Genomic DNA, 27,881 nt, shown 5'->3' on the forward strand with positions numbered 1-27,881 from the left:
CTGGTCTAAGAATGAGAGTTGGGCAAGGTGATCCCACTTCCCACTGTGCTTTAATTTTCTGACCAACCACCATTGACTTGTTCTTCCCGCTTCTGTTTTTAATCCAGAGTATTCTGGGGGTCTGATGGGAAAACACTTATTTTAGAGTTCTTTTGTTGCCTAAATAGGGTTTTGGCTTTCTGAGCTTGATGAGTTTGGCTGTTCCCAACTGTTTTATATCTTCCCTCCCAGTTCCACAACATCTGCCATTGATGTATTTTTGTTGTTTCAAAGGGATTTAGGGAGAAAAAAATGAAGTAAACTATGTATTTTTATTTTTCAGGTCTAAACTGAGTCATAATGCAGCATTTGTGCAGATACCCATTGGTTTGGAGGGTGATTTTAAAGGGGTAATAGATCTTATTGAGGAACGAGCCATTTACTTTGATGGAGACTTTGGGTAAGTTAGAAATATGTTACTAAAATCTTACATTTTAAAAAGCATCAAAGAAAAGGAAAAGGATGAGTTCTTTAAACATAGAGAAAACATCTTTTTAAAATGTGGCTGGAGGACTATACTTCAAAATGACTTTGTTTTAATGCCTTTAATCCTAGTTGCTTCCCATTTTGCTTAGTATTTATTCCAAGGGAGAGTATGTTACTTTTTGGGTAATTTGTATCATGTTGTGACATGCATGGTATGATAAAAGGAGGCATTCAGCTCCAGCTAGTAATAGATCTCTTTTTCTACTTGTTCGTTTTTGTTCATTCATTCTGCAGAGTTTTATGGAGCAGCTGCTATGTCCTGGGTATTGTGATAAAATCTGGGAAGAATACATGGATCATAAGTGCTCTACCTACTTTATGAGATTATAAAGATAAAAGGATAATATGTAAAAGCAGTTAAAAATAGTACAAATGTGGTTTGGATAATATAAGAAGCAAATTGGTAATTTTTTGACCTGGTACTTGGTCCATCAATCACCTTTTGAGTGGCCTCTGCATACAAAACAGTGTAATTTCCCAGTGGTTATCAAACTTTGACATTCAGAAAAATCACCTGAAAGTTGTTAAAGCACATTCCTCGATCCACCTCCAGAAGATTCTTATTCAGTAGATCTAGGGTGGAGCCTGGAATTTGCATTTCTAGAAAGCTCCCAGGTGCTGCTGCCATTGTAGATCTACAGACCACACTTTGAGTGGCACTGTTTTGGACAATGTGGGAAATCATAAACTACCCTTCCTTATGAGGAGTGGCCCCCCGTAGCCTGGCAGTTTCTCCAAACATAATTCCTGAGAGGTTTTCCTTCTCTGCTGTGAAACTGGGATTGCTAGGCTGGCAGGTGGGTGAAGGGTGTTGTGATCAGTTAACTATCATTTGTCCTCATCAGCTGTCTTGTAGGCAGAGAAAGAATATAGGCGGTTCTCTCACTTTTTGTGTGACCATCTATTTCTTAGGATGTGAGGTCAAGAGAACAGAGATATTTTAATAAAGTTTATTCAGTGCTGTGTCCCCAGCCCTAGAACTTCCTAGTACATAATAAGTATTCAAAAAATATTTGTAAATGAATGAATAAATCCACTTTCCCAGAATTACCAGGGCACACATTTGTCTTCTAAAGTAGAGGCTCTTAAACTTTGTTGTATGCTCCCACCACAGATGAAATTTCTTAACATACCTGAACCCTCTCCCAGCCCTAGACCACTGGGTATGTAAATTTTGAAAACCCTCCACAGATGATTCTGACCCGAAAGAGTAAGAACCAGGGAGCTTGACAGGAAGGATGAAATTACGATCTGAAGGCTGTGAAGACCATTCTTTAGGATAGTAAGAATTATATTCTGACTATTTGCAGTTGACTTTTTATTTTTTTTAAGAACATGTTTTCTGAAAAGCGTACTTTTTTGAAATTAGTTTCCATTTTTAAAATTTTTTTTTTCAACGTTTATTTATTTTTGGGACAGAGAGAGACAGAGCATGAACGGGGGAGGGGCAGAGAGAGAGGGAGACACAGAATCGGAAACAGGCTCCAGGCTCTGAGCCATCAGCCCAGAGCCTGACGCGGGGCTCGAACTCCCGGACCGCGAGATCGTGACCTGGCTGAAGTCGGACGCTTAACCGACTGCGCCGCCCAGGCGCCCCTAGTTTCCATTTTTAAAGAAATACTTTGAAAGTCTTTGAGACTGATGTTTTTAAACATCAAGTATATCCATTTCTCAGTTGTGTATATTTTATTTGTGAGTCTTACCTATTCATCCCCTAGAGGAGTGGAGAACCTGGGGTAAAGGTTGAAGAGTTTGTCATATTTACTAACCTTTTTTTTTTACTGTAAATTAATGTATTCTGTGTTAATATTCTGTAATTGGGTTTGTTAATAATAAAAAGAGAGGTCTCTATTCCTGCTTGTTAGTGACTACATTGTTCTGGTTAATTTGGTTGATAGAATTTTCAAGAGTCATATGAGCTTTGAAGTCAGATTGGCTTTGAATCTTGGCTCTTACATTTACTAGTAGTACAACCTTTGTGTAAATTTTAAAGTTTTTACATTTCATTTTAATGCAAATATATCAGAGTTCTTTCTCATCTAAAAAAAATTTAGCCATTAGGGTTCATCTTTTTCATTGGTGCTTTTTATTTTTTTTAACTTAATTTTATTTTTTTTGAATATGAAATTTATTGTCAAATTGGTTTCCATACAACACCCAGTGCTCATCACAAAAGGTGCCCTCCTCAATACCCACTCCCCCCCGTCCCCCCCCCCCCCCATCAACCCTCAGTTTGTTCTCAGTTTTTAAGAGTCCCTTATGCTTTGGCTCTCTCCCACTCTTTTTTTTTTTTTTTTCCCTTCCCCTCCCCCATAGACTTCTGTTAAGTTTCTCAGGATCCACATAAGAGTGAAAACATATGGTATCTGTCTTTCTCTGTATGACTTATTTCACTTAGCATGACACTCTCCAGTTCCATCCACGTTGCTACAAAGGGCCATATTTCATTCTTTCTCATTGCCACGTAGTATTCCATTGTGTATGTAAACCACAATTTCTTTATCCATTCAGTTGATGGACATTTAGGCTCTTTCCATAATTTAGCTATTGTTGAGAGTGCTGCTGTAAACATTGGGGTACAAGTGCCCCTATGCATCAGCACTCCTGTATCTCTTGGGTAAATTCCTAGCAGTGCTATTGCTGGGTCACAGGGTAGATCTATTTTTAATTTTTTGAGGAACCTCCACACTGTTTTCCAGAGTGGCTGCGCCAGTTTGCATTCCCACCAACAGTGCAAGAAGGTTCCCATTTCTCCACATGCTCTCCAGCATCTATAGTCTCCTGATTTGTTCATTTTAGTCACTCTGACTGGAGTGAGGTGATATCTGAATGTGGTTTTCATTTGTATTTCCCTGATGAGGAGCGATGTTGAGCATCTTTTGATGTGCCTGTTGGCCATCTGGATGTCTTCTTTAGAAAAGTGTCTATTCATGTTTTCTGCCCATTTCTTCACTGGATTATTTGTTTGTCAGGTGTGGAGTTTGGTGAGCTCTTTATAGATTTTGGATACTAGCCCTTTGTCCGATATGTCATTTGCAAATATCTTTTCCCATTCCGTTGGTTGCCTTTTAGTTTTGTTGATTGTTTCCTTTGCTGTGCAGAAGCTTTTTATCTTCATGAGGTCCCAATAGTTCATTTTTGCTTTTAATTCCCTTGCCCTTGGGGATGTGTCAAGTAAGAAATTGCTGCGGCTGAGGTCAGAGAGGTTTTTTCCTCCTTTCTCCTCTAGGGTTTTGATGGTTTCCTGTCTCACATTCAGGTCCTTTATCCATTTTGAGTTTGTTTTTGTGAATGGTGTAAGAAAGTGGTCTAGTTTCATTTTTCTGGTGCTTTTTATTTTGAATTGAATATCCTTAAAATAGCAACGTAAAGCATTTCTTTTCTTAGTCAAATTGTTCGATATGAGGAAATTCCAGCAGAATTCAGGGCAGCAGCAGCTGACCACCGGCAGGAGCTGATTGAATGTGTTGCCAATTCAGATGAGCAGCTTGGTGAGATGTTCCTGGAAGAAAAAATCCCCTCAGTTTCTGATTTAAAGGCAAGTGCTCTCAAAATAAGTCTTACATTAACCAGAAAAAGGGGTAGGGTTTTTTGTTGTTTGTTTTTTGTGGGAAAAAGACATGATGCTTTTATGCATGGCTTTTATTAATGAAATCTGAGCAAATTTATTTAACATTGTTGATTTTTTTTCGAAAAAACTTGGCTGTGACATATAACTCTTTCTTTTAAAGTAAGTAGTTCTGTAACATCTTAAAATGGGAAAGCAGTTACAGTTTGTTCTAGGAAAAAAAAAGATATTTAAACATCCAACCTCTTGGGTATACCTTAAGAAAGAGGAAGATAAATATAGAAGCGTTATAGCAATAAAGACAGATTAAGAGACAAGGCTGTTAAATGTTTGCAGACTAAATGTTGATACGTGTATTATTGTACTATTTAGAAGGGCTGTATAGATTTCTTCGCTTGATCAATTAGTTCTATAAAAATAAGATATCTGTCTGAGACTAGTATTTATTTTTTGAATAGACAGTTTTTCCACAGGAGACGTACACATGGTCAATAAGCAACCAAAAAGATGCCAGCATCAGTAATCATTAGGGAAAGCAAATCAGAACCATAATGATATTTCACTTTATCTGTGAGGATGGCTATTTAAAAAAAAAAAAAACCAAAAACCCAGAATCAATTTTTTTCTGTTAATGTTCTTTTCTTTTTTTTTTTTTTAATGTTTTTATTTTTGAGAGAAAGAGAGTGCGAGTGGGGGAGGGGCAGAGAGAGAGGGAGACAGAATCCAAAGCAGGCTCCAGGCTTTGAGCTGTCAGCACAGGGTCTGATGCGGGGCTCAAACTCACAAACGGCGAGATCTTGACCTGAGCCAAAGTCAGACACTTAATCCACTGAGCCACCCAGGCATTCCTGTTATTTTCTGGTAAATAAAATATTTTCAGGCATCCCTGTTATTTTCTGGTAAATAAAATATTTTCAGGCATCCCTAGTTAATTTCTGTAAAATGACCAGTATTGGCAGGGATGTGGAGAAATTGAAACTCTTGTGCATTGCTAGTGGGAATGTAAGGTGATGCAGTCACTGTAGAGAAAGTATAGCCATTGTTTAAAAAAAAATTAAACCTAGAACTACCATATGATACAGGAATTCCACTTCTGGGTAATATCCAAAATAATTGAAAGCAGGGACTCAAACAGGTATTTGTACACCTGTGTTGATAACAGCACTATTCACAATAGCAAAAACCGGGAAACAATCCAAATGCTTAGCAGTGGATGATTGGATAAACAAAATGAGTATGTACATGCAATGGAATATTATTTAGCCTTAAAAAGGAATGAGATTCTGATACACATTATAGCATGGATGAACTATGAAGACATGCCAAATGATACAAACTAGACACAAAAAGACAAATATTGTATGATTCCACTTACATGAGATACCCAGAATAGTCATAATTCCTAAAGACAGAAGTAGTGGTTACCAGGGGCAGTGGTAGAGGGGTGCATTAAGGAATGGAGAGTTTAATGGGTTAGAGTTTCAATTTGAGATGATGAAAAAGTTCTGGAGATGGATAGAGGTGGAGGTGGCATAGCAGTGTAAATGTACTTAATGCCACTGAGCTATATACTGAAAAATGATTAAAATGATAAATTCTATGTTTATTTTACCATTAAAAAAACATCCATTTTACCAAATCACATGGTACACTTAGCAGAGATCAGGTAAATAATTATTGTGTGTAAGACCTTGTACTCATGGGGGTTATAGTAGATCAGATGCACAAGGGAAGAACCCTATTGAAGCTGAGGATGCTTTAATATATCTCATAACTTGAGTCCGTTAGCATTCACAAACTATGTAGGAAGGTATAGGTCAAGCATTGTGTCCTGGGAACCACAGCGCAGAGTTTGGATTTTATCTATTACTGGGGTTGTGTCAGATCCCCAAGACGATTCCCTGGTTCAGTGATTCATGAGGATCACCCAGGGTTCTCAACACATTATCATACTCATGACTATGATTTAATACAGTGAAAGGATACAAGGCAGAATCGGCAAAGGGTAAAGGCACATGAGGTAAAGTCCACGTGTAAGCTTCCAAGAGTCCTTTCCCAGTGGAGTCATGGCGGGGCAGGCCACATTCCTCCAGCAGTGAGCGGTGACCTCACCTGTGAAATCCCAGCTACTGGAAACTCAGTGCCCTGGGTGTTATGAAGGCTGGTCACAGACATCCTCTGCCTAGTGTGTACCCATATTCCAGACTCCCAGAAGGAAAGCAGGTGTTCAGCATTACACCACACTGTGCAAACAGTGTAGGCCCAGCAAACCATTCATGGTTCTTGGAATGCTGGGAACCCTCCTGAAATCCAGGTTCCCAGACACCTTCCAGGGGGCCAGCCTTGCAAACAGGCTTTTCTAAGCCTAGTCGTTTCAGGGCTGCTTCGTTTACTGTTTTCTGCATAGGATACATGGGTATACTTTACTTTCTGTATTATTGGATATATTATTAGGGACAGTGGAAAGGCAATAACTTTCAAGTGTGCACGTGATTCTTATGAAAACAAGGGAAATTTTTGGAAAAATAAACCTCTTGTTAAATCTACCACCCTCAAGTTTTTCTCTATTCAATTAAACGTGGTAAGATTCTTTTACGTCCCTATTTGCATATGAGAGAGGGGCAAAAAGTCTGAGTTGTGATCATGTGGCATAGGGATAATCTAAGCCGTTAGTAAAGTAGCCATTTGTGGATCCTAGCAACAGCAAAAACATGCTTTTGTGATAATTTCATATAGCAATTTCTTTCTTGTTATGCATATTTTCCCCTATTTTATACTCCCTTTATCGTATGCAGCTGTTATGCTACTGTTCACTGTGGTGCTGTTTGGAAATTGTGATTGTACATGTTTCTTGGAGTAGCTAGTTTTCTATTTTTTCATGAGGACTGAGAAAGACTTGTACACTGGCTCCGTATTTCTGTTGTGGCGGCTTGTGGCTACAGCACTGCTGTTGACCTCTTCCGGCTGCTAAGACCTACAGCTCCTCAGAGGCCTGCTTAGCTGGGAGGGCCACCTGGGGCATACAGCTGGGACACATTAATAGTGCTTGCAATAGAGTGGGGTATGACCTGGAGGTTGTTATTTTAGAGCCTGTTACAATCATGGTCCTTAATTTGTGAGTGATTTGTACTCCTTGGCTTCCTGTATGTATGTTATTTTTTAAAAAAGAAAACAAATCTGTTAATTAAACGTTTTTTTTTTAATTTTTTTTTTCAACGTTTATTTATTTTTGGGACAGAGAGAGACAGAGCATGAACGGGGGAGGGTCAGAGAGAGAGGGAGACACAGAATCGGAAACAGGCTCCAGGCTCTGAGCCATCCGCCCAGAGCCTGACGCGGGGCTCGAACTCACGGACTGCGAGATCGTGACCTGGCTGAAATCGGACGCTTAACCGACTGCGCCACCCAGGCGCCCCTAAACGTTTTTTAATAGATGCTATTTTTCATTGTTTTAAACATTTAAAAACATACAAGTATACAGTAAAGAAAAAATCTTGCATGTGATTCCCATTTGCCTAGTTCTCTGCCTCTTCCTGATAACGGGTTACCAGTTAATAGATTGTGGTGTATCTTTCCAGAGATTGTGTGTTTTACTTTTCCTTATGTTTTACATAATTGTTAGCATACTGTTTACACAATTCTGTGTGTGTGTGCCTCTTTTTTTATGTGTATGTATGTATTTTTGGTCATATTGAAAATTAGTGACACTGCAAGAGTGTCAAAAGTGGTTATACAGTGAATCTCTTCCTAGCCCTGAAAAAGGAACTGATTTTTTTTTCTTGTATTTTGACCTTAAGTTATAGAGGACCTGATTCTAGTCTGCACAATAGCCTGTACTCCAATGAGTACTAGTTCATTTTAGTCACTTGTTGGTTTGTAATTAATTTGAAATACAAAACTTTTTTTAAGGTTAATAATTATTAATTTTTTTTTCTTTTGTAGTGTGCAATGCGAAGAGCTACTCTAAATAGGTCATTTACTCCTGTCTTTTTGGGAAGTGCTTTGAAGAACAAGGGAGTTCAGCCCCTTCTAGATGCTGTTTTAGAATACCTCCCAAATCCATCTGAAGTCCAAAATTATGCTATTCTCAATCAGGACGAGTAAGTCTTGGAAATTGAATCTTAGTTTATACACAAATATTTTAACACGTACTATGAAAGAATTTAAGAGTGGTTCTTTTGATTAAGTTGTGTTTGTGCTTTTTTTTCCCTGTAATTTACTAAAATCAATCGCCCATTTCTATTTGGATAACACTTTTGACATCTAGAAAAATATTATACCACTTTCCATATCATATTCTGTTTGTGAGTTAGAAAGAAGTATGGTTTATTATCTACCAAGGTTTGCATCATTAGTAAATTTTTCATTTGGGACCAGCTGGTTTTGGTCATACCCCCCAAAAAAAGCTTTGCGAAACAAACTTTTTAAAGGTCTCATTGATTATTTTTCTTTTCTTAAACTGGCACTTCTGTGTTTTTAGTCTACTCTGGTCCTGTCACAATGTAGTAATTAAGCCCTGAGAAGTTATTTTTACTCATCTCTTTCAGTGAAATTTCAGTTATGGGAGGTACAGATGTTTAGCATGCATGTGCTTTTGCCCAGGTAATACTCTGATGAAACAAATTGATATACAAGAAATATCAAATACTGCATCTCACAGATTTACATTTCTTTTAAGTGACTCAAAAGAGAAAAACAAAATCTTAATGAACTCTGAAAGAAACAGTTCCCACCCATTTGTAGGCCTGGCTTTTAAGCTGGAGGTAAGTGGCTTTCTAATGTATTTAATTGCTATATGTAGAAATATTCTTTTAAGGTTTTCTTCCTATTACAAAATGACTCTGAAAGATTTGGTTACAGATTGCTCTGCTAAAAGCCCCACCCCCCCACCCCGCCTTCCATATAGCCTCTTTAAAAGGAAGTTACTGTACACAGCCCATGCTTAAGGGGGGAGGAATTATGCTCTACCCCCTTGAGGGAACAGTATCCACTGTCAGTTATGTGGGTGTTGTCTTCTTTCCCCCATTTATATTTTTATTCAGTCATTCCTTTATATCAGTATGGCCTCATGGGTATTTATTGTGAGATACAGTGAATAGTACGTTATTTATTTTGTTGCCCAGGTTTGGCCATTGGAGCTCTTTCGGTTGCTCCTGTGTTCTTTCAAATACTTCCTGACTTTGTGGCACTATAGGATCCTCCATGCTTATCATGTGTATTCCCTGTCCCAGCTCTAGAATCAACCATTTCTCTAGGTGCTTTGGTTCTTTTTAATCAAGAATGATATTAGAAACCAAGATTCGAGTATGGGGGTGTACTTTTTGTTAGGGTGTCGTTGCTTCTATTCATATGTTGTAAGTGGAGAAAAAAGGTAGATAAGTTCGAAGTGTTAAGAGTGGTTATTTCTGTAATGGGATTATATTTTGGAGGCATTTTCTTAGTTTTCATTTAAAAATTTTTACAATACACTTCTTGTACAAGAAAAAGATAATTTTAAATTAAAAAGTACAAATAACATTGCAGTGACAATTTTTATGTGTAAAGCTTTTAAAAAATATATATGTAAGAATGTCTTCTTAGGATTCCTAGAATGGTGATTACTGAATTAAAGGAATGAATGCTTTCTTGCCAGATTCCTGTCATACTCTCAGAGTAATGTATTATTTCAGTGCATCTTTATCAGCATTGAGTATTATTTATTTATTTTAAGAATTTTTTTAAGTGTTTATTTTTGAGAGAGAGAGAGTTTGGCTATTGTAGTTAATGCTGCTGTAAACATTGGGGTGCATGTACCCCTTTGACTCTGTACTTTTGTATTCTTTGGGTAAATACCAAATAGTGCAATTGCTGGATTGTAGGGTAGTTCTATTTTTAACTTTTTGAGGCACCTCCATACTGTTCTCCAGAGTGGATACACCAGTTTGCATTCCCACCAATAGCACAAAAGGGTTCCACTCTACATCCTTACCACCACCTGTTGTTTCTTGTCTTATTAATAAATTTCAGCCATTCTGACTGGTATGAGGTGATACCTCACTGTGGTTTTGATTTGTATTTCCCTGATGATGAGTGATGTTGAGCATCTTTTCTTGTGTCAGCCATCTGGATGTCTTCTTTCGAAAAGTGTCTTTTCATGTCTTTTGCCCATTTCTTAACTGGGTTGTTTGTTTTTTGGGTGTTGTGTTTAAGTTCATTATAGATTTTGGATACTAAGCCTTTATCAGATATGTCATTGCAAATATCTTCTCCCATTCTGTTGGTTGCCTTTTAGTTTTGCTCATTGTTTCCTTGGCTGTGCAGAAGCTTTTTATTTTGATGAGGTCTCAGTAGTTCATGTTTGCTTTTGTTTCCCTTGTCTCTGGAGACATGTCTAGTAAGAAGTTGCTATAGCCAACGTCGAAAAGTTGCTCCCTGTGTTCTTTAGGATTTTCATGGCCTCCTGTCTCACATCTAGGTCTTTCATCCATTTTGAATTTATTTTTGTGTGTGGTATGAGCAAGTGGTCCAGTTTCATTCTTCTGCATGTTGCTGTCTGGTTTTCCCAACACCATCTGTTGAAGAGAGTGTCTTTTCTCCAGTGGTTATTCCTTTCTCGCCTTGTCGAAGATTAGTTGACCTTATAGTTGTGGGTCCATTTCTGGGTTCTCTGTTCTGTTCCATTGATCTATGTGTGTGTTTTTTTGCCAGGACCATATCATCTTGATGACATAGCATTTTAATGTAGCTTGAAATCCAGAATCATCATGCCTCCTGTTTTGTTTTTGTTAAAATTTCAGAATTGCCTTGGCTATTCAGGGTCTTTTGTGGTTCCATACAAATTTTAGAATTGTTTGTTCTAGCTGTGCAAAGAATGTTAGTGGCATTTTAATAGTACTTCTGTACTTTTTAAGTTTGGAGTATTTAATATATTTTTATATCAGTCAGGGTTAGCTTCTTATTGCCTTAATTCTTCAGAAATTTCTATTTTTATCCATTTATTCTTCTAAATGAATTTTAAAATCATTAATCAAATGTTTAAAAATTCCTCTTGGGAGTTTTTTTGCTATTGTGTTAAACCTGTAAATTAGCATGGGAAGAATTGGCAACTTTTAAAGCATATCTAATTGGTTAGTGTTAATATTGAGGAGGAATTGATCCTTGATTATTTTATATTCATTTATTTTAAAGAATGCTTCTTTGTGGGCACCTGGGTGGCTCAGTTGGTTAAGCATCTGACTTTGGCTCAGGTTGTAATCTCATGGTTCGTGAGTTCAAGCCCTGCTTTGGGTGACCCCCACTTCTCTCTCTCCTTTCCTCTCACCCTCTCTCCCTCTCTTTCTGTCCCTTGCTCAATTGTGCCCTCTCTCTCTCTCTCTCAAAAAAAAAAAAAAAAAAATGCTTATTTGTATAGCTTTCCAGGTGCTTATCAAAGGTTTTCTAGGTGTATAGTACAGCTTTACCATTTCTGATAATATTTGTGTTCTTTCCAATATATATTGTCTTTCCAATAATTATAACTGATTTGTGTTTACACCTTAATTGTATTAAACTGAACTTATGAAATAATATTAGAAGGCAAAAGGATATTTCCTTATTACATATACAATTTAAAATTTTTTCTAATTTTTATTTCAGAAGAATCAGAAGTAATATCTTGGATTGTGATACCAAAAAGACCAGCAACAACCATTTAACTTATTTATATTCAAAGCTGATATTTTTAAGTATTTTATGGCAATAAACCAAAACACATATATAAAGTATACTACTAAAATTGATAGGGAATAATTGGAGGTTGTTGTGAAGTTTTTCTCCTAATTTTGATTCTTACATCTCTTTTTTCTTCTTTCTGCCCTTACCCAATCTTGACTTCTAGGCTGGGCGATTTGGACAGTTAACATATGTCCGCAATTATCAAGGAGAACTGAAGAAGGGTGACACCATTTGTAACACGCGGACGGGAAAGAAAGTGCGGGTGCAACGGCTGGTTCGCATGCACGCCGACATGATGGAGGCAAGTAGAGGTCCTTGTTGGGAGATCAGAAATATCGCTAATGCAATTCACATGAAATAGATCTTCCTTCTTGGTATGCTGAGCCCCACAAGAAAATCACTTCTACTTGAATGTGTTTTCCTAACTTCTTCCTTTTTACTTAGATATGCTATAATTCTTTTTTTTTTTTTTAATTTTTTTTAACATTTATTTATTTTTGAGAGAGAGAGTGGCAGGGGAAGGGCAGAGATAGAGGGAGACACAGAATCTGAAGCAGGCTCCAGGCTCCGAGCTATCAACAGAGAGTCCACCCTGGGGCTCGAACTCAGGAACTGTGAGATCATGACCTGAGCCGAAGTCAGACGCTTAACCGACTGAGTCACTCAGGTGCCCCTGCTATAATTCTGATGTCGCACTTTGGTATGGGCTAAATTACTAGATGTTAAGGACACATTTTATGCCACTGTTTGTGATTAGCTGTATTTCCTCAATGGCCAAGGTTAAGGAGAAAGGACAATTAGTTCTCTAAGACTCAGAACACAAGATTCAGCACCTTTCTCAAGAACTGCCATCACAAAGAGTATGTAATAGGTGTTAGGACAATGTAAGTGGTTTTCAGAGGCAGTTGAGACTAATTAGTTCATACACAGTGTCCAACATTGTTCAGGGAATTAACTTTCACAAGTATGGCCTGTGTGAAAGCCCTATTTGACCCTAGAGCTTTTTATTCCTATTATAGAACCAGCCCCCCAGAAGGACCTTATTGGTGCTGAAATCCATCTGAAGATTTAGAGCCTCTCCAGATCTTATCTGGGAAATAAACTTTGGTTTATGGCTTGAATTTTTGAATTGGTTCTGAATCTATCCATGCCTTCTGTGGTCTTTTAGGATTAAGTCTTGATAGAAATGCTAAGTGTGTGAAGTTGTCTCCTCCTCCCGCTCTTTCCCAAGTCACTTCTATTCCTAGAGAGGTTTATTTGTCAGCAAAAGCTTATGACATTCAGAAATTTGTGGTAACCATAACTTTGTCTCTCCTGGAAGGTGAGTGAGCAGTCTTTCAAAATTGGATGCAATTGCTGTTTTGTGAGATAGGCAGCAGGGGGCATTATAGAGGGATTGGTGATTGTCACAGCCGTTTGTTTTTATGGGCCGGCCAGAGGCTAGGAGATGTGTTTATCTGTGTAAATGTTAGACTCAGGCACACTTGCTCATTCACAGCCACAGCTGTTATGAATGAACTGTCAATTATAAGTGGACAAAAACTAGGAAACTTAAGAGGCACCAGTGCTTTGTTCTTGATTTCCTTTGTTTACTTGACTGCTTGCATCTGTGAGAAATTAAAATTATTTTAAGTACATGAGCTGAATTCCCCTGCCTTTGTTTTCAAAACTTCCTTTGCAGTTTTTCCTCTTACGTCTTTGTCATACATATGTCATTGTTGGACTGTGGCAACACGTATAATATACATCCTTTTTTGTTTGTTTTTTTATTTATCTTGAGAGAGAGAGCGTGCATGCACACAAGTGCAGTGGAGGGGTAGGGAGAGGGGAGAGAGAGAGAGAGAGGAGAGAAGAGAGAGAAGTAGGCTCTATGCTGTCAGCGCAGAGCCCGATGCGAGGCTCGATCTCACGACCATGAGATCATGTCCTGAGCCAAAATCCAGAGTCGGACACTTAACCTACTGAGCCACCCAGGTGCCACCCAGGTGTAATACATCCTTTTTAATCCATAGAAATAACTTTAGAAGTGTGAGGCTCTGTGTACTGTCACTACTACATATCCTCCAAATAATGATGCCATAGCTCTAAATGTCCATTTAAAGTAAAATCTTGTCAATCAAGATATGGTTTAAATAAAGGCCCTATTCAAGCTATATCTTGCTGTGGTTGATTGTTGGTATCGCACTGGTTCTATAATTCATTCTCCGTAGAATCCATGGTGAGATGCTGCCATACTTGTTTATGTATCAATGTGTTTATTGTGTAATTACTTTTTAGTTACTACGTCCTGATTTATATTACTTGCAAGCATTATTTTATGTTATTCCTTTATTTAGGATGTTGAGGAAGTGTATGCTGGAGACATCTGTGCATTGTTTGGCATCGACTGTGCTAGCGGAGACACATTCACCAACAAAAATAATAGTGGCCTTTCTATGGTATGTCATTTCATTTCAAAGCTGTTTGTCATTTGAGTTTTAAAAGTCTTTGTTTTTATATAGTACATTTAGTACTTCAGAAAAAACAATCGCAGAAGTTTTTATTTATTGCCACAGGCATCAGTAGATTTGTTGTGGGTGGCTCTTTGGATGTCAGACAAATGCTCTATGTAAGTTATCTGGTTTTTCTTAGTAAAATAATTCCATGGTCCTGTTAGGTTTAGCATGGAGGGAGAACTCTTCACTAGATACACCAGGACTGTGTAGTGCCCATTCCTCTACTCTTGAGATCTGCCTCCCCAAAGGGGATTCCCTTCTAATTCCTGTTGCCATAATCAGGCCGGTCCCAGTGGAGTGCCCCTTACTTACTAATCTAGCAGCCAGAGTGGACCCTCGCCTCAGTCCCCCAGAGAACTGGAACATGTAGACTAGGGGATAACAGAGTGGAACCCTGCTTGAAGGCGAGGCGCAACGCAACAGTCTTACTGCAGACAGGCTGCCCTGTGGAACTCTGGCTTTTCATCACTGAAGGATCCCAAAGGAAAGAGCATGCCTGAGCAGTTCCTGCCTGTGAATCCCCTTCACTCGTTTCCCTTTTTTGCGCCTGTAGGAGAGCAGGCTCTCTGACAGTAAAATCATCTGTTCAAGCTGAATTCAGTAAAGAAAGAATAGGAATACACAGGGGGATAGGAACTTGCAGTGAAGGAATTTATAGTGGGTTCTTTACATAAGAACTGGTCTATCCCTAATAGATGAGCACTATAATAGTTCCTGTATTATGTGATGCAGTCATAATTTTATAATTTAGTTTTTCTGTATAAAATATTCTCTAATATCTATGGTTTTACATTTTGACTTAAGATACTACAAAAAAATCAAAATCTGTACAGGTTTTGGGGGGGATCTAGAGAAGGGGCATGTTTTGTAAACAAATATTGATAAGGCCTTCTCTAAATATTTGTCACTAATAATATGAGGGACTGGAGGTTGTGGGAAGTGCTTAGGCTTTGAAGCAAATAGACCTTGATTAGAGTCTCACCTTTGCCCTATACTCCTTACTGACCCTTGGCCAAGTTATTTTGTCTACTTTCCAAGCCCTTAATAATTTAATTTGTAAAATGGGGATAATAACATCTGCTTGTCAGAGTTGTGATTGATTGAATGAGGTATCATACGTATAAAGAATCTAGTGCCCTTTCTCTGTTTGATCAATGGTCATGGTATATTTTGATTAAATAAAGTAACTTATCAAAAGATGGCAACGGTACATGTAGCCACTAGCCAATAAGAAATTCCACATCTTGGCATTGGGTTCATTATGATTATGTTTAAACTGAATGTGTCAGTAAACTTAGAGGTCTTAAACAGTTAATAAATAATTTATTTTTGTTATTTGGGGAGGGAGGAGATTATGTAAATGTGTGCATTTATTAATGTATTATTATATTGATACATTTAATATGAAACAGACCACACTATATATCACACTATATATCATCTAGCCTAAACATGTTGACTAGTATTTATACTTTTGTAAGTAGCACATTAAAATTCATTCATTCCTGGACCAAACAGTACTGTATTTGAATTCTTCTCTGTTCTTTTAAAAAATGTTTTAGGAGTCAATTCATGTTCCTGATCCTGTCATTTCAATAGCAATGAAGCCTTCTAACAAGGTAGGAGATGGGTGTCAAACTCAGTGTATCACAGTAAAAACTTGAGCTCACAATGCATATAGTATCTTATACCATACCAGCAATCTCATGGTCTCTATTTCTTCTTTTGGTATTGAGATTACCTTTTTTTTTTTTTTTTTTAATGTTTATTTATTTTGAGAGAGAGCATGCATGCACAAGCAGGGGAGGGGCAGAGAGAGAGAACCCCAAGCAGGCTCCACACTGTCAGTGCAAAGCCCGACTCAGGGCTCAATCCCAGGAACCCACAAGATCATGACCTAAGCTGAAATCAAGAGCTGGACGCTTAACCGAATGAGCCACCCAGGCGCCCCGAGATCACCTTTTAAAACTACCAGTCTGGGGGCATATGGGTGGCTCAGTTGGTTAAGGGTCTGACTCTTGGTTTCGGCTCAGGTCATGCATGATCTTGTGGCTTCGTGGGTTTGAGCCCCGCATCAGGATCTATACTGGAAGTGTGGAATCTGCTTGAGATTCTTTCCCCCCCCCCCCCCCCCGCTCTCGCTCTCTCTCCCTGAAAATAAATAAATAAACTTAAAAAAAAAAAAACAAACCACCCAGTCTGTTGGTAGTAATTACTTTTCACACTATATCTGAAAAAATTGGTTGTATTAAAATTGGTACGAGACTGTACTTTCCAACTCTTTACAATATGACTAGCTCCAAAGTAATAAGAATATTTTCCTAGATTCACATCATAAAGGAATGAAAAGGGGAAACAGGGACATTTGTCTTAAGTTGTAGTAAAACCCCACTGAAGTACATTAGATTACTGTATAGATTAATTGCCTCATGGATTATAATACATCTCTGGATTTGTGGTAGTTAGGAGGTACATGTCTGGTTATAATGTGGAAAGCCTAAAACAAGACTGTTTTTCTTTCTATGATTGGACTTGATCTCATTTGCTTTTTATGAAACCAGAATTGCTTGAATAGGTTTAATTTGCATTGCTGTCATAACTGAGTTCTTAAAGTTGCTTTGACATTCATAATAGTCATGTTAATATCGTGAATTGAACTCATTCATGCATTGAGTGAACATTTTATGACCTCTTGTCATCTGGGAGCTATTGTTTACAGAACATACTCTTGTTTATTGTCTTGTGAATACATTAACAGGTACTACTTCCTCATTTTTGAGGAAATGAGATTTTCCAGACCCTTCTCGATACAGAAAAGAGGATGTTGAGGGAGTAAGAAACATTAAATCCTTCCATATCAGAAATTTGAGAAAAGGCAAACCTTGTATCTTACCACACAGTGAAATGCCACAGTTCTAGGTGCTTTGCAGAATTGTTTGCTTTTCCCTTCAGAACGTTCAGCGACAGAAGTTAATGATACTATGCTTCTTCATTCCTAATTTAGAGTCTATGTAAGGTATTTAACTGTTGATAGTTCACAACAGTAGAGGGAAATCAAAGGCATCAGTATCTAAAAGGTTTTTTGGTGTCTTAGGGCCATCTGCTTGCTGGAGTAAAGTCAAATTTAATTCAAATAATGAAGTCACTGCATAAAGCTGTGAATCTTGATAGTGGGGCAGGGATGATTTTCTAGTAAGTTGAAAATACATAGTGTAGCGAAAAGGCAAGAGACTTCAGAGATCAACTGACCCAGGATTCAGTCCCAGCTTTGCCATGCACTAGCTCTGTGGCCTTGAGCAAGTCACTTCACCTTTCTACACCTAGTTTCCTCACCTGTGAAATGTGGATAATTCTGTCTTGCAGCATTGTAGTTAGAATTTGAGGAACATACACAGAGCATACACATATAGAATGATTCCATGCACATGTGATAGCTGTTAAATACTGGTGATCCAGGGTGTGTTAGTTTCCTATTGCTGCCGTAAGAAAGTACCACAAACTTGGTGGCTTAAAATAACACAAGTATATTCTTTTACAGTGTTAGAAATCTGAGGTAGTTCTTAATTGGCTAAAATCAAGGTATTGACAGAGCTGTTTTCCTTTCTGGAGGCTCCAGGGGACATTTTATTTTTAGTTAACTCAGATTGTTGGCAAAATCCAGCTCTTTGTGGCTGTTAGAACTGGGGTCCCCATTTCCCAGATGACGGTCACTAGAGGCTGCCCATCTTCCTGGGCTTATGTCTTGTGTTCAATGCTGTCAACCATGAAATGAGTCCCTTTTGTGCTTCAGATGTCTTCTGCCTCTTCTTCCCTCATTCTGTCTCCCTGACTTAACCTTCTGTACTCCTCTTCCTTTTTAAAGATTCTTCAGATTCTTCATGGTAATTTCCCCATCTCCGTGTCTGTAACCTTAATCATATCTGTAAAGTCCCCTTCACCTCATAAAGTAAATTCACAGGTTTGGGAGGATTAGGGCATATCCTTAGAGGACCATTATTCTGCTTACCATGTATGGAATTACATCTAAGAAGAATAAAGGCACATCCAACCACATCCAAGCAGGTTGTTTTGAAAGGGGGAAGTCCCACTGTGGCATTGCCTTATTCTTGGTCTTAACTGTTCTGCTTGAAGCTACAATCAAGTCTTGGTAAATATACTGATTCCTTTGTGTATAGGATTTCTAAAACGTAACAGTAACATAGGTTCTTCTTTCCCCTTCATGGGCAGTTTTCCCCACAAGTGGATAGTTTCTGTATATCTGAGAATAGGAAAGGGCATAGGTAAGTCTTGGACTCTTGTTTTCTATCTTGTTATAGAAAGAATTCTGTCAGCTAGCCATTCACTGCTGTCTTGACTGTGTGGTGTCCAAGCTCAAATATTGAAAGGGTATGGCCTAGGAGCTAGGTGGGGATCATTGTTATTTCCTAGCTGTTAATGTATTTGATTTCGTTCAGTAAAGTTCTTTCAACAGTCCTATTGCTTATCATGCTTAGTAAAATGTGTAATGACTTTCTGTTTTTAAAGAATGATCTGGAAAAATTTTCAAAAGGTATTGGCAGGTTTACAAGAGAAGACCCTACATTTAAAGTCCACTTCGACACTGAGAGCAAAGAGACAATCGTATCTGGAATGGGGGAATTACACCTGGAAATCTATGCTCAGGTAATGAATAACAAGAAAATTAACTTAAATTCATTGTATTTATGTTTCTGTTCTGTTACAAGTCAATAGTTCTCAGTCTAATGACTGTAAACTAATAGTAGTTCTTCAGACTTCATTCTGGTTTCTATCCAGATGTGGCATACTGTGTTACAAATGTTACTATGTGTTACAAGTTAATTCTTTTTTATTTCTGAATCCTTTTATTTGTAAAATATTGTAAACTGCTAGAATCAAGGCTCAGTATTTGCAATAAGACCATCCATCCATTCCCTACGTCATTGTTAGTTGGGTCAGGTAAATCCTGGACCCAGCCTTAGGGAGACCACCCGTTGGGAGAGACCTGCTGAGGAAGTTGGCCCATCAGTATCCACTCTTCAGGCCATTTCTTGCCTGTCTTCTTTTCAAGTTAGTGCTTGAAGATCATTAGAATATAGATAATAGAGTAGATGGGCCATATTTTCCTAGGAAAGTTCTTCTGTGTCTGTGAATGAAAACAAAAGCTATATGACTTACGATTAAAAATTCTGGTTGTGATCACATTTTAGAAGTTAAGACAGTAGAAAACTGACAACATTCCAGTGAATATGTAATAGTATAGAAAAAAGGTGTGAAGTTTTAATGGATAGATTAGAGGTAAGTGTAAGTTCATGAGTCTTAAGTAGAATTCATTTACATAAAATCTTTAAAAGCAGTTTGTATTACCTAATATCATGTCTCTAACCTTTCTAAGATACTTAAGTGATTTAAAGTTTGTCTTTTTTTTTTAATCTATTATGTTTAGACAAGTGCTTCAGAGGTAGTTAAGATTCTTAAGATTGTTCTTCTTTCAGTTTATTTTTTTAAACATACCAAAATATTATCTCCCCTGTTCTTTTTAGAGGATGGAAAGAGAATATGGCTGTCCTTGTGTCACAGGAAAGCCAAAGGTTGCTTTCAGGGAGACCATTACTGCCCCCGTCCCGTAAGTATGCAAAACAAACGTACTAGGAGACTGGGACTGAAGCTTTTTATTATGGGATATACATACCACTATTAGTATTGGGACACTTGTACATCATGACACTGTTACAGAATCTGTATAGTTCTATACTGTAATGAAGACATTTATACAGAGTGACACTTTGCAATTTGGCCCCATAAGCTAGGGATCCATGAAGATCTGGAGTACACAGCATTTATAAGCATGTTGACACTTTATCCAGCGTTAGGATCTTCATTTATTCCAGTTGTGCTTCCTTTGGCAGACGGCTGTTATGCTTTACTTTAGTACCGTATTGTGGATGCCAGAGAACTTGCATTTGCCAAGGAATAATCTCCTGCAAGTAAAGGAAACTAATGCTGTGATAAAATTCAGAAAACATTTAAGAAAACAGTGTTGGGTTTATAGGTAGTCCTTACAAAGAGCAGCATAAAAGAAGTTAAATGGCTACCAGTATAATATACTTCAGCCTGGTATCTATTTTAATTTACATGAATTCTTACTTAGAGTCAGAATTATGACTTGGGCATACGCTGTGGCTACAAGTCTCCGTTTTCAAAGTCCCATCAGATAAAGGTAAAAGGTACTTTACCTGAGATGCAATGTCATGAAGTAGAATGGTGTAGTCGAATTCAATGAAGTCATCATTTCTTTGCTATCATAAAAAATAAAAACCTGGTGTTTGAAACTTCATATCTTTGGCAGAAATGATATGTTCATTTTAAAATTGAGCTTTCATTACTAGATGATTATAATACTTGCATTTAATAAGTAAAAATTAAAAAATTGAATGTTATAATTTACTTAGCCTGATCAGATAAACTGTGTTCTTATAAAGTAAGTTTTCTTTCAACCTACATTTTAAAATCATGATTTTCCACCTGGTACTCTAAAAGTTGTGTACCCTTGGGGTGCCTGGGTGGCTCAGTCTTTTCAGCAGACGACGCTTGATGGTTCGGTTCATGATCTCATGGTTCGTGAGTTCAAGCCCCATGTCGGGCTCCGCCCTGGCAGTGTGAAGCCTGCTTGGGATTCTTTTGCTCCCTGTCTCTCTGCTCCTCCCTCATTCACACACACTCTCACAGAATAAATAAATGAATTTTGTGTACCCTTTTTAGGTTCTGGGCTGCGATAGCTGCTTTAGAGTATTAATGATTAAAGAGTGTCATTTAAGATTCCTTAATGTTTCCATTATGCAGAAAAGCATTATTTAAGGGATAAACTACTGGAATGAGTGTTTACATTAAAGGAAACCAATTTTATAATAGAAATTTTCTTTTTAAAAATTGAGAATAGTGAAACTTAATGTAGTTATCTGGTTTTATAATTAAAGCTTTGTGCTGCTTATTGCTTTGGACATACAAAGTATTTATACCATCTACACCATATACACAGAAATACTGCATCCACAGACTTTAAACTACATTCACCAGAGATTTAATGTACAAGGTTCTTGGCTTATAATCAATGTACTGAAACAAACCCTAGCCTCCGAGGGACAGCACAAGCTGCTGTGGCTCCTTTGGTTAACAGGGATTATAAATGTGCAATAAACCTTTCTGCTGAAATTTTAGTTAATGCTTTAAAACTTTGATGAACGGTTACAGGAGTTTTCTTTCATAAAACTACCAGTACTGTCTTGTGTATATTTTGCTACAAAAACATGCCTTGAAAACCATGATTATGACTGTATAATTTCTGTAACCTGGACCTGTTACTCAATTATTTGAGGCCTCAGTACCCCTACAGGAATGTTGTAACCAAAGCTGATATCTACAGAAGTGCATTAGAAAAAGGCTGTTTCTGAAAATGTTGTAGATTTGTTAGGGATTTGGCATCATGTTGTGACAACTGTGATAGGGTGTCCTGCCCCCCCAGTGCCCGTAGGTATCATGTGGTTACAAAACCCTATGGAGCAAAGGTGCTCCAGTTGCCTTGCAGTTTGTTACCAGCAAGCCAAAACAAGTCATGTGGAAAGTCCTTTTCACTTACAGAGCTCAGACTGTTTGTTGTGGTTTCTTTGTACTGTTTTTCTTTATATCTTTTACATACCAACAGTTGACTTTTTAACCTCTTAATAAGGCTAAAATGTAAAGCTGACTTTATCTCCTTAAAGTCTAGAAAGAGGCAGTTCTAAATAGTCCTATCAGACTTGAAACACCAGGCTATCAACAAGAAACGGAGGTTGTAGATTATGGCTAAAGGGGTTATAGGAGAAACTTATATTCAGCAAGCTTCACAAAGATTAAGATTGTAATATTTTTGTTCCGGCTGATCCCTGGGGCAAAAAAATGCCAGCAGGTCTCTGAGTAACACTGGCACCACCATTTCAATAGGGGAGGAAAACAGAGGTAGTTTCAGTATTGCATACCTATAGAAATTTGAACACATGGGGCGCCTGGGTGGCGCAGTCGGTTAAGCGTCCGACTTCAGCCAGGTCACGATCTCGCGGTCCGTGAGTTCGAGCCTGGCGTCAGGCTCTGGGCTGATGGCTCAGAGCCTGGAGCCCGTTTCCGATTCTGTGTCTCCCTCTCTCTCTGCCCCTCCCCCGTTCATGCTCTGTCTCTCTCTGTCCCAAAAATAAACGTTGAAAAAAAAAAAAAAGAAATTTGAACACAAAATTTAGATTGCCAAAGGATATAATGTTTTAAGCTGAGCACAAGAACTGAATGCTATACTGCCTATAACTCAATATTTCACTCTCTTGGAAACTGCAGCTTCACTGTTTTTAGCCTTGGTTGTAAGTCTCACTCCTTCAAAATAACAGGCTCACTATTTTTAATATAAAATGAATAAAGGAACACTGTTTATCCAATTATAAATCATCATACTTTCTGTAAAATGAACTTTGTTAATAGTATGTTATACAAATCACTTACCACTTGCTTGACAGTTTGTATTTTTACCATTTTATACCATGTGTTTTCAGTAGAATTCTGCCATATTATATAACCACAGGCAACCCAGGCTAAATGTCGAACTGGCTTCATTTCTGGAGATACATTTCCAAAACTGTCTGGGGAGGGAAACATTTATATGATAAATGGAACTACTTTATATATGCAATATTAACCTTTAAGAAAATCTAAATCTAAGTCATGTCTTTGTTTCCTTCAAATGTGTACAGAATATAATTTAAGCCCTGGATCTACAAAGTTGCAAGGCCCTTTTTTGTTGAATTAGATTGGTAATGAATATTTTTGCAAAAGCCAGTCTATTTCCAACATAATGTTAACATCTAACAGTTTTGAGGATAATTAATACTGATCTTAAAGTTGAAAGGAAATTTTCCATGCCATATTTATATACCTGGAATATTTTGTGCTTCAAGTGGTTCCTTCATAGACTTGAGTCTTTGATAAAATGTGTTATCTTCTTTATCTGGGTTCTTTCCAATTTCTCCTTCAAATGTGAAGTTGACTTCTGGTGCAGTATCTTGTCCCGTTAGAGGGTAAAGTACTTCAGCTGTACAGTTCAGTGTAACTTGCTGTTTGAAACATTTTGCAAAATATCTTTACATGTAGAAGGCCATCCATCACTACCTGTCATTCTTGAGGTACAACATTAAAAGTGTTGGCCTTCTAATGGTGTTTGAAACTTCAGAGTGTCTATTACAGAGGTATCTAATTGGGTGTGGCCTACAGTTTTCTTAAGGATATCTAAAATAGATAACTTATTTTGTAACTTACAGGGTTTCATAATCTTACAAGTTCTTAAAACTTTATTTCAGTATTAATGGGGTGTCCACTTGTAAGGCTAGATTTTAGTCTGATTTTATATACTACCTCTAGCCTTTGGTTACTTTTTAAGTCTTTCTGTTACTCCACTCTCTGCTTCTGAAATAACAGAAATATTCTCAAACCCAGATATAGTAATCTTATCTACATATAAAATTAGAAAATGTAGCATTGGTTCTGCTTTGAAAGATGGCTGTCTAGCAGCTTAGATGTCTTTTAATAAATCTCATGTTAGCCTGTATCTCTTCTGAATTATGCTCAATAAAAGGGCAAGCTTTTTATAAAATTTCAAGATGGTTGTGTTACAAATTGCAGTTCCTTTCTTTTAAGTTTGTCTCACTAATTATTTGGCAGGAATGTATTTTTTAAAAATTTCCTTGCCCCATTACTGAAAGATTCTTATCTGACATGGTGGTATCATTTGGTCATTTTATTCCTCATAAATATCTTTCAAATAAATCAAAAACAGAATGGGAAAGGCAGACATTTAAGAAAGTGATGATGACTGGAGAGTAAATTACTTCACTTGTTCATATTAGGCATAAGTTCAGACTGTCCTATGAGTATATAACATTTTTTAAGGGAATTTATTTGAACTGAAATGTGTAGAGTCTTTGCTAACTAGCTCAATAGAATTACCTCATGTATCTCAATATATTTTAAAAAGCATAAAATCTGACCTATGCATAGTCATTATTTTTTTCAAGGCAGGGATTTCACAACAACTTACTACGATTTTATCAGCAAAGGTGATCTAAAATATTTCTAGAATCAAATTTTATTTAATAATAAAGGACATTTCACTTACTTTTTGGATAATTTCTTCCACAGAAAATTTAAGGCAATACTTATGTCCTCTTCCTGGAATATCCTATTAAGAAAACGTGATGAGTTATTACAACAGTAACTCAGTTCTTTGTATTGTTGGAAGAATACACTCTCATTTGGTTGGGGGCAGAGGGCTGACTGGCGGGGGTAAATGATCAAAGCCTTAGACCTTGAAAAAGGCATGTCACCATGTATAGAACTTCAGATTCAGGAAGTCCTGTATCAGGTTTATTTTGGATGAGAACAGAGAGGGGATTATAAACATATATATATATATATATATATATATATAAAATCAGAGGACTTCAGCCTCTGGATCTGTGATCCTAAATTCTCTACAAAAGAAATTGTGAAACATCTTTTGATTCTAAGACGAAAAACAGGATATACCAAAGAAAAGGTTTTCAGAAAGCCCTGTGTACCTTCCAAATCGTGTTCAATGAAGGTGAATTCCATTTTGGAGCAGATAACTGCAAAGTGGCTAGAGATGTTAAGTATTATTTTTACTTACACATTAGTGGACCTACAAAATGAAACTTTAGCAAGTAAGACAAATGTTTAGGTATTTCACTTTTGAATCAAAGATACAATTAAGAGTTTATACCTCATTATATGGTGCAGTTTTGAAGTAACATCTACTCCCTGTCAGCTCTTATAGCCTATTAGTTGTATTTTATATCAGATAACTAAGCTTTTAGTAAAATGGAAACAAGGCTGGTTAGTGGTTACTTTGGCCGTAAGCATTTATTTTAACCCTTTGCCAGAGGGAGCACATCTTTTACCAGCAGTCTGTGGCAGTGGTGTTTGGGTAGTTAAAGAAACGCTTCAGCCCAGAATGCTTTTCTCTGACTTTGGTTGTCGGTTTCTCTTGCTTTTGCTTCCCCTTCATTTCGGTCAAAGGGTCTGGTAAGGATTGTTCATAAATTTTCGGCAAAGAAGAATCGTTTGGAAGAGAGTTTTTGTTCAGGTTAGCATAGTAGATGAGAAACACAGTAGCAGTTTTAAGGTTCTTTTGAATGGTTCCTACAGGTTTCACTCTGTAAAGGGTAAAATGCCGCCCCACATTTAGAACATTTTCCCATTTCTTTGTAATAGTGCCCATTAAAAAACGGCCTCTGCCTTTCCAGGAAAAAAAACCGCCCTCACTGCTCTGGAGTGGCAACTATCTCCAGAACTGTTAACTTCCCTAGACTTGCCTAGTCCCCAAACGGGCAAGGGTGAAGTGGAAGGGAAGTCGCACGAAGATCGAGGCTGAGACCCTCCGGAGTGGAGGGAAAGCGAGTAGGTGCGGGCCCCCGCCCGCTGCCGTCTGCTGGACTCACCTCCATGCTGGCTTGTTTGATAGTCTGCACCATAAACACCTTGTGGGGGGTCCCCTGCTGGTAGTTGATGCAATTCTCCGCCACCGAGGCCGCCCTGGAGGCCGGGAAGTGGGTCGGGGGGATTTCCATTCTTGGTGAGCGGCGGGTGGGTGAATGCACCGAGGCTCTGAGGCTCTAGCTTAAGGGACGGGACCCAACCGGTGCACAGAACCGGTGCTTCGCTGGTCCAGGCTCCTGCTGGGTAGCTGAGGCGGAAGAGTCGGCACGCCTGGTTCGGGCTGGGTGTGGGCAGGCTCGCCAGCTCCTACCGCCCCCCCTTCCCTCCTTCCCTCCTTCCGATTCGGGAAGCTGCCGCGGGGCGCTGGCTCCTGCGGCACCGCCCTTTTGCTGCCTACGTTTACTCGCTGGTTCCTGCCAGGGCGAGGGTCCTGGCCTTCTTTCCGGCTGGAGGGGGTGGAGGTGTGGGGAGGTGGGTTAGGTTGGCAGGGACGTCTTCCTTTCATTGACCTTTACTGAAGTTCCGGGAGGGCTTTTCTATCCTTTTCCTTTATGGAGCGCCTCTGGGGATTCCGTTTTCCTCTCCACTGGAAGAAGTATGGTTGCTTCACAGCCTGGAGCACACCTTCCTTGTATGCAAAGGGACAAAGTGCAAAGGAGCTCTAGGTAGTGAGTTCATTACTACTTTCTTCTTCCCATTCTGAGAGTCCCAAGAGCCGGCTCTGTTTAATCCCCCCTTTCTGTGGGGTTTGCACCAATGCTGCCCAATCAGGGTATGAGAAACTGCAAACCATAGTATTAATGGGGATCAGGAGAAATAAAAAATACACCCGCACCCCTCTCTCCCTTACTAATCTTAGAAAAATGAGGTTTTGGTATAAATCATGCTTCTTACTTTATGAATCACTTTGAAAATTTTACTTTAAGAATTAAAACATAGGGGCGCCTGGGTGGCTCAGTCGGTTAAGTCAGACTCCTGGTTTCTGGTCAGGTCATGATCTCACCTCACCATTTGTGAGTTTGAGCCCTCATAGGGCTCAGTGCTAACAGTGCAGAGCCTGCTTTGGATTCTGTCTCACCTCTCTGCCCCTCCCCTGTTCGCTTGCTTGCTCTCTCAAAACAAATTTTTTTTTTTTGAGAATTAAAACATACTTAACTTAAAGCACTGCACTGAAGTAATTTCTAACAAAGGCAAGAGTTTTTAAAGCTGCTTAAGCAAGCACAAACTTTCAGTAGACAGTGCATTTTCATTCTCCAGTTTTCTTAATTACCTTCTTGTTTTAGTTTTCAAGGGCCTGGCTGTTGTTTGGATTTGCTCTAGATCAAGTTAAGGTTCCTTTTTATCTGTATGGCCAAACCTTCACTTTAGCTTGTTGGCTTGGAAATAAAGATTCTTTGCTTTTTTCCTCAAAATAGATTTTTGAAGATTCTTTGGGTAATCATATGTGTTGTGGCACTTTTAAAAATAAGTTTAAAAATGTATTTGTAATGTATTGTCTTCCTCAAATACCCTCTTTAATTTACTAATAAAGTCCTTATTTGGAGTAAGTATATATTTTTAAAAACGTAAGGAGTGAGGCATTTCTGTCTTTTCTAGTTATATTAGCCAATAGCTGTCAAGTAAGTAGGGGATGAAGGGTTAGTTTCTCCTCTTAAGGCTTTTTCTCAAAAAAATTGAAGGTTGTTTTACTTTTTGGGGAGTGAGGAGGTGAGTCATTCATCTATCAGTCAACATCTTAGGTTTTCATTATGTGTGTGGGGGTGGGGTGTGTGTGTGTGTGTGAATTGTTTGAATCATGTGTTTCTATGATAATGTCCAGGAAAGAAAGGCTGAGTACATTCTGATGATACTGAAAGAGCTTGTTGCTGATAACATTTTTAGTTTCACAATTGCTAGTTAACATCTCCTGGCTGTTACCTGTTAGAGTTGTGAGAAATACAATATGTGAATTTCCTAGATAAAGTCACCATTTGAAGCTTCATGAGTATGGTTACCATCTTTGCAGGTCAAAGCCAATTATGTAGGTTGTGACATATTAGACATTTACTAACAGCACACATGCTAATTTATGTTCT

At 38.2% G+C, this 27,881-nt stretch overlaps 2 protein-coding genes across 2 annotated transcripts in view; one reads left to right on the forward strand and one right to left on the reverse strand.

The window, feature by feature from the left end:
- GFM1 (G elongation factor mitochondrial 1) overlaps positions 1-27,881 on the forward strand; it is a 46,683-nt gene that overhangs the window by 6,022 nt on the left and 12,780 nt on the right. The window contains exons 5-13 of the mRNA XM_040480605.1: positions 323-439; positions 3,913-4,063; positions 8,036-8,193; positions 8,772-8,856; positions 11,949-12,086; positions 14,122-14,223; positions 15,843-15,899; positions 18,805-18,942; positions 19,821-19,903. Coding sequence (XP_040336539.1) covers positions 323-439; positions 3,913-4,063; positions 8,036-8,193; positions 8,772-8,856; positions 11,949-12,086; positions 14,122-14,223; positions 15,843-15,899; positions 18,805-18,942; positions 19,821-19,903 — 1,029 coding nt within the window. The remainder of the gene's footprint in view (positions 1-322; positions 440-3,912; positions 4,064-8,035; positions 8,194-8,771; positions 8,857-11,948; positions 12,087-14,121; positions 14,224-15,842; positions 15,900-18,804; positions 18,943-19,820; positions 19,904-27,881) is intronic.
- On the reverse strand, positions 19,933-26,088 carry LXN (latexin). Its single transcript, XM_040480607.1, has 6 exons — positions 25,809-26,088; positions 24,467-24,529; positions 23,231-23,408; positions 22,801-22,937; positions 20,514-20,576; positions 19,933-20,258 (listed from the first exon to the last, which is right to left on the reverse strand). The coding sequence occupies exons 1-6, from the start codon at positions 25,935-25,937 to the stop codon at positions 20,160-20,162; spliced, it is 669 nt and encodes a 222-aa protein (XP_040336541.1). The 5' UTR covers positions 25,938-26,088; the 3' UTR covers positions 19,933-20,159.

This window comes from Herpailurus yagouaroundi, unplaced genomic scaffold, assembly GCF_014898765.1.
Source record: "Herpailurus yagouaroundi ecotype Mexico unplaced genomic scaffold, PumYag 159, whole genome shotgun sequence".
Taxonomy (NCBI): Eukaryota; Metazoa; Chordata; class Mammalia; order Carnivora; family Felidae; genus Herpailurus; species Herpailurus yagouaroundi.

Coding starts and splice junctions, on each gene's coding strand:
- LXN (XM_040480607.1), bottom strand. CDS start 25,937: ATGGAAATCCCCCCGACCCACTTCCCGGCCTCCAGGGCGGCCTCGGTG. Junction 22,938..23,230: donor TGAAGCACAAAATATTCCAG/GTATATAAATAT, acceptor TTCCCTCCCCAG/ACAGTTTTGGAAATGTATCT. Junction 20,259..20,513: donor TTCATGACATTGCATCTCAG/GTAAAGTACCTT, acceptor CTTTACTTGCAG/GAGATTATTCCTTGGCAAAT.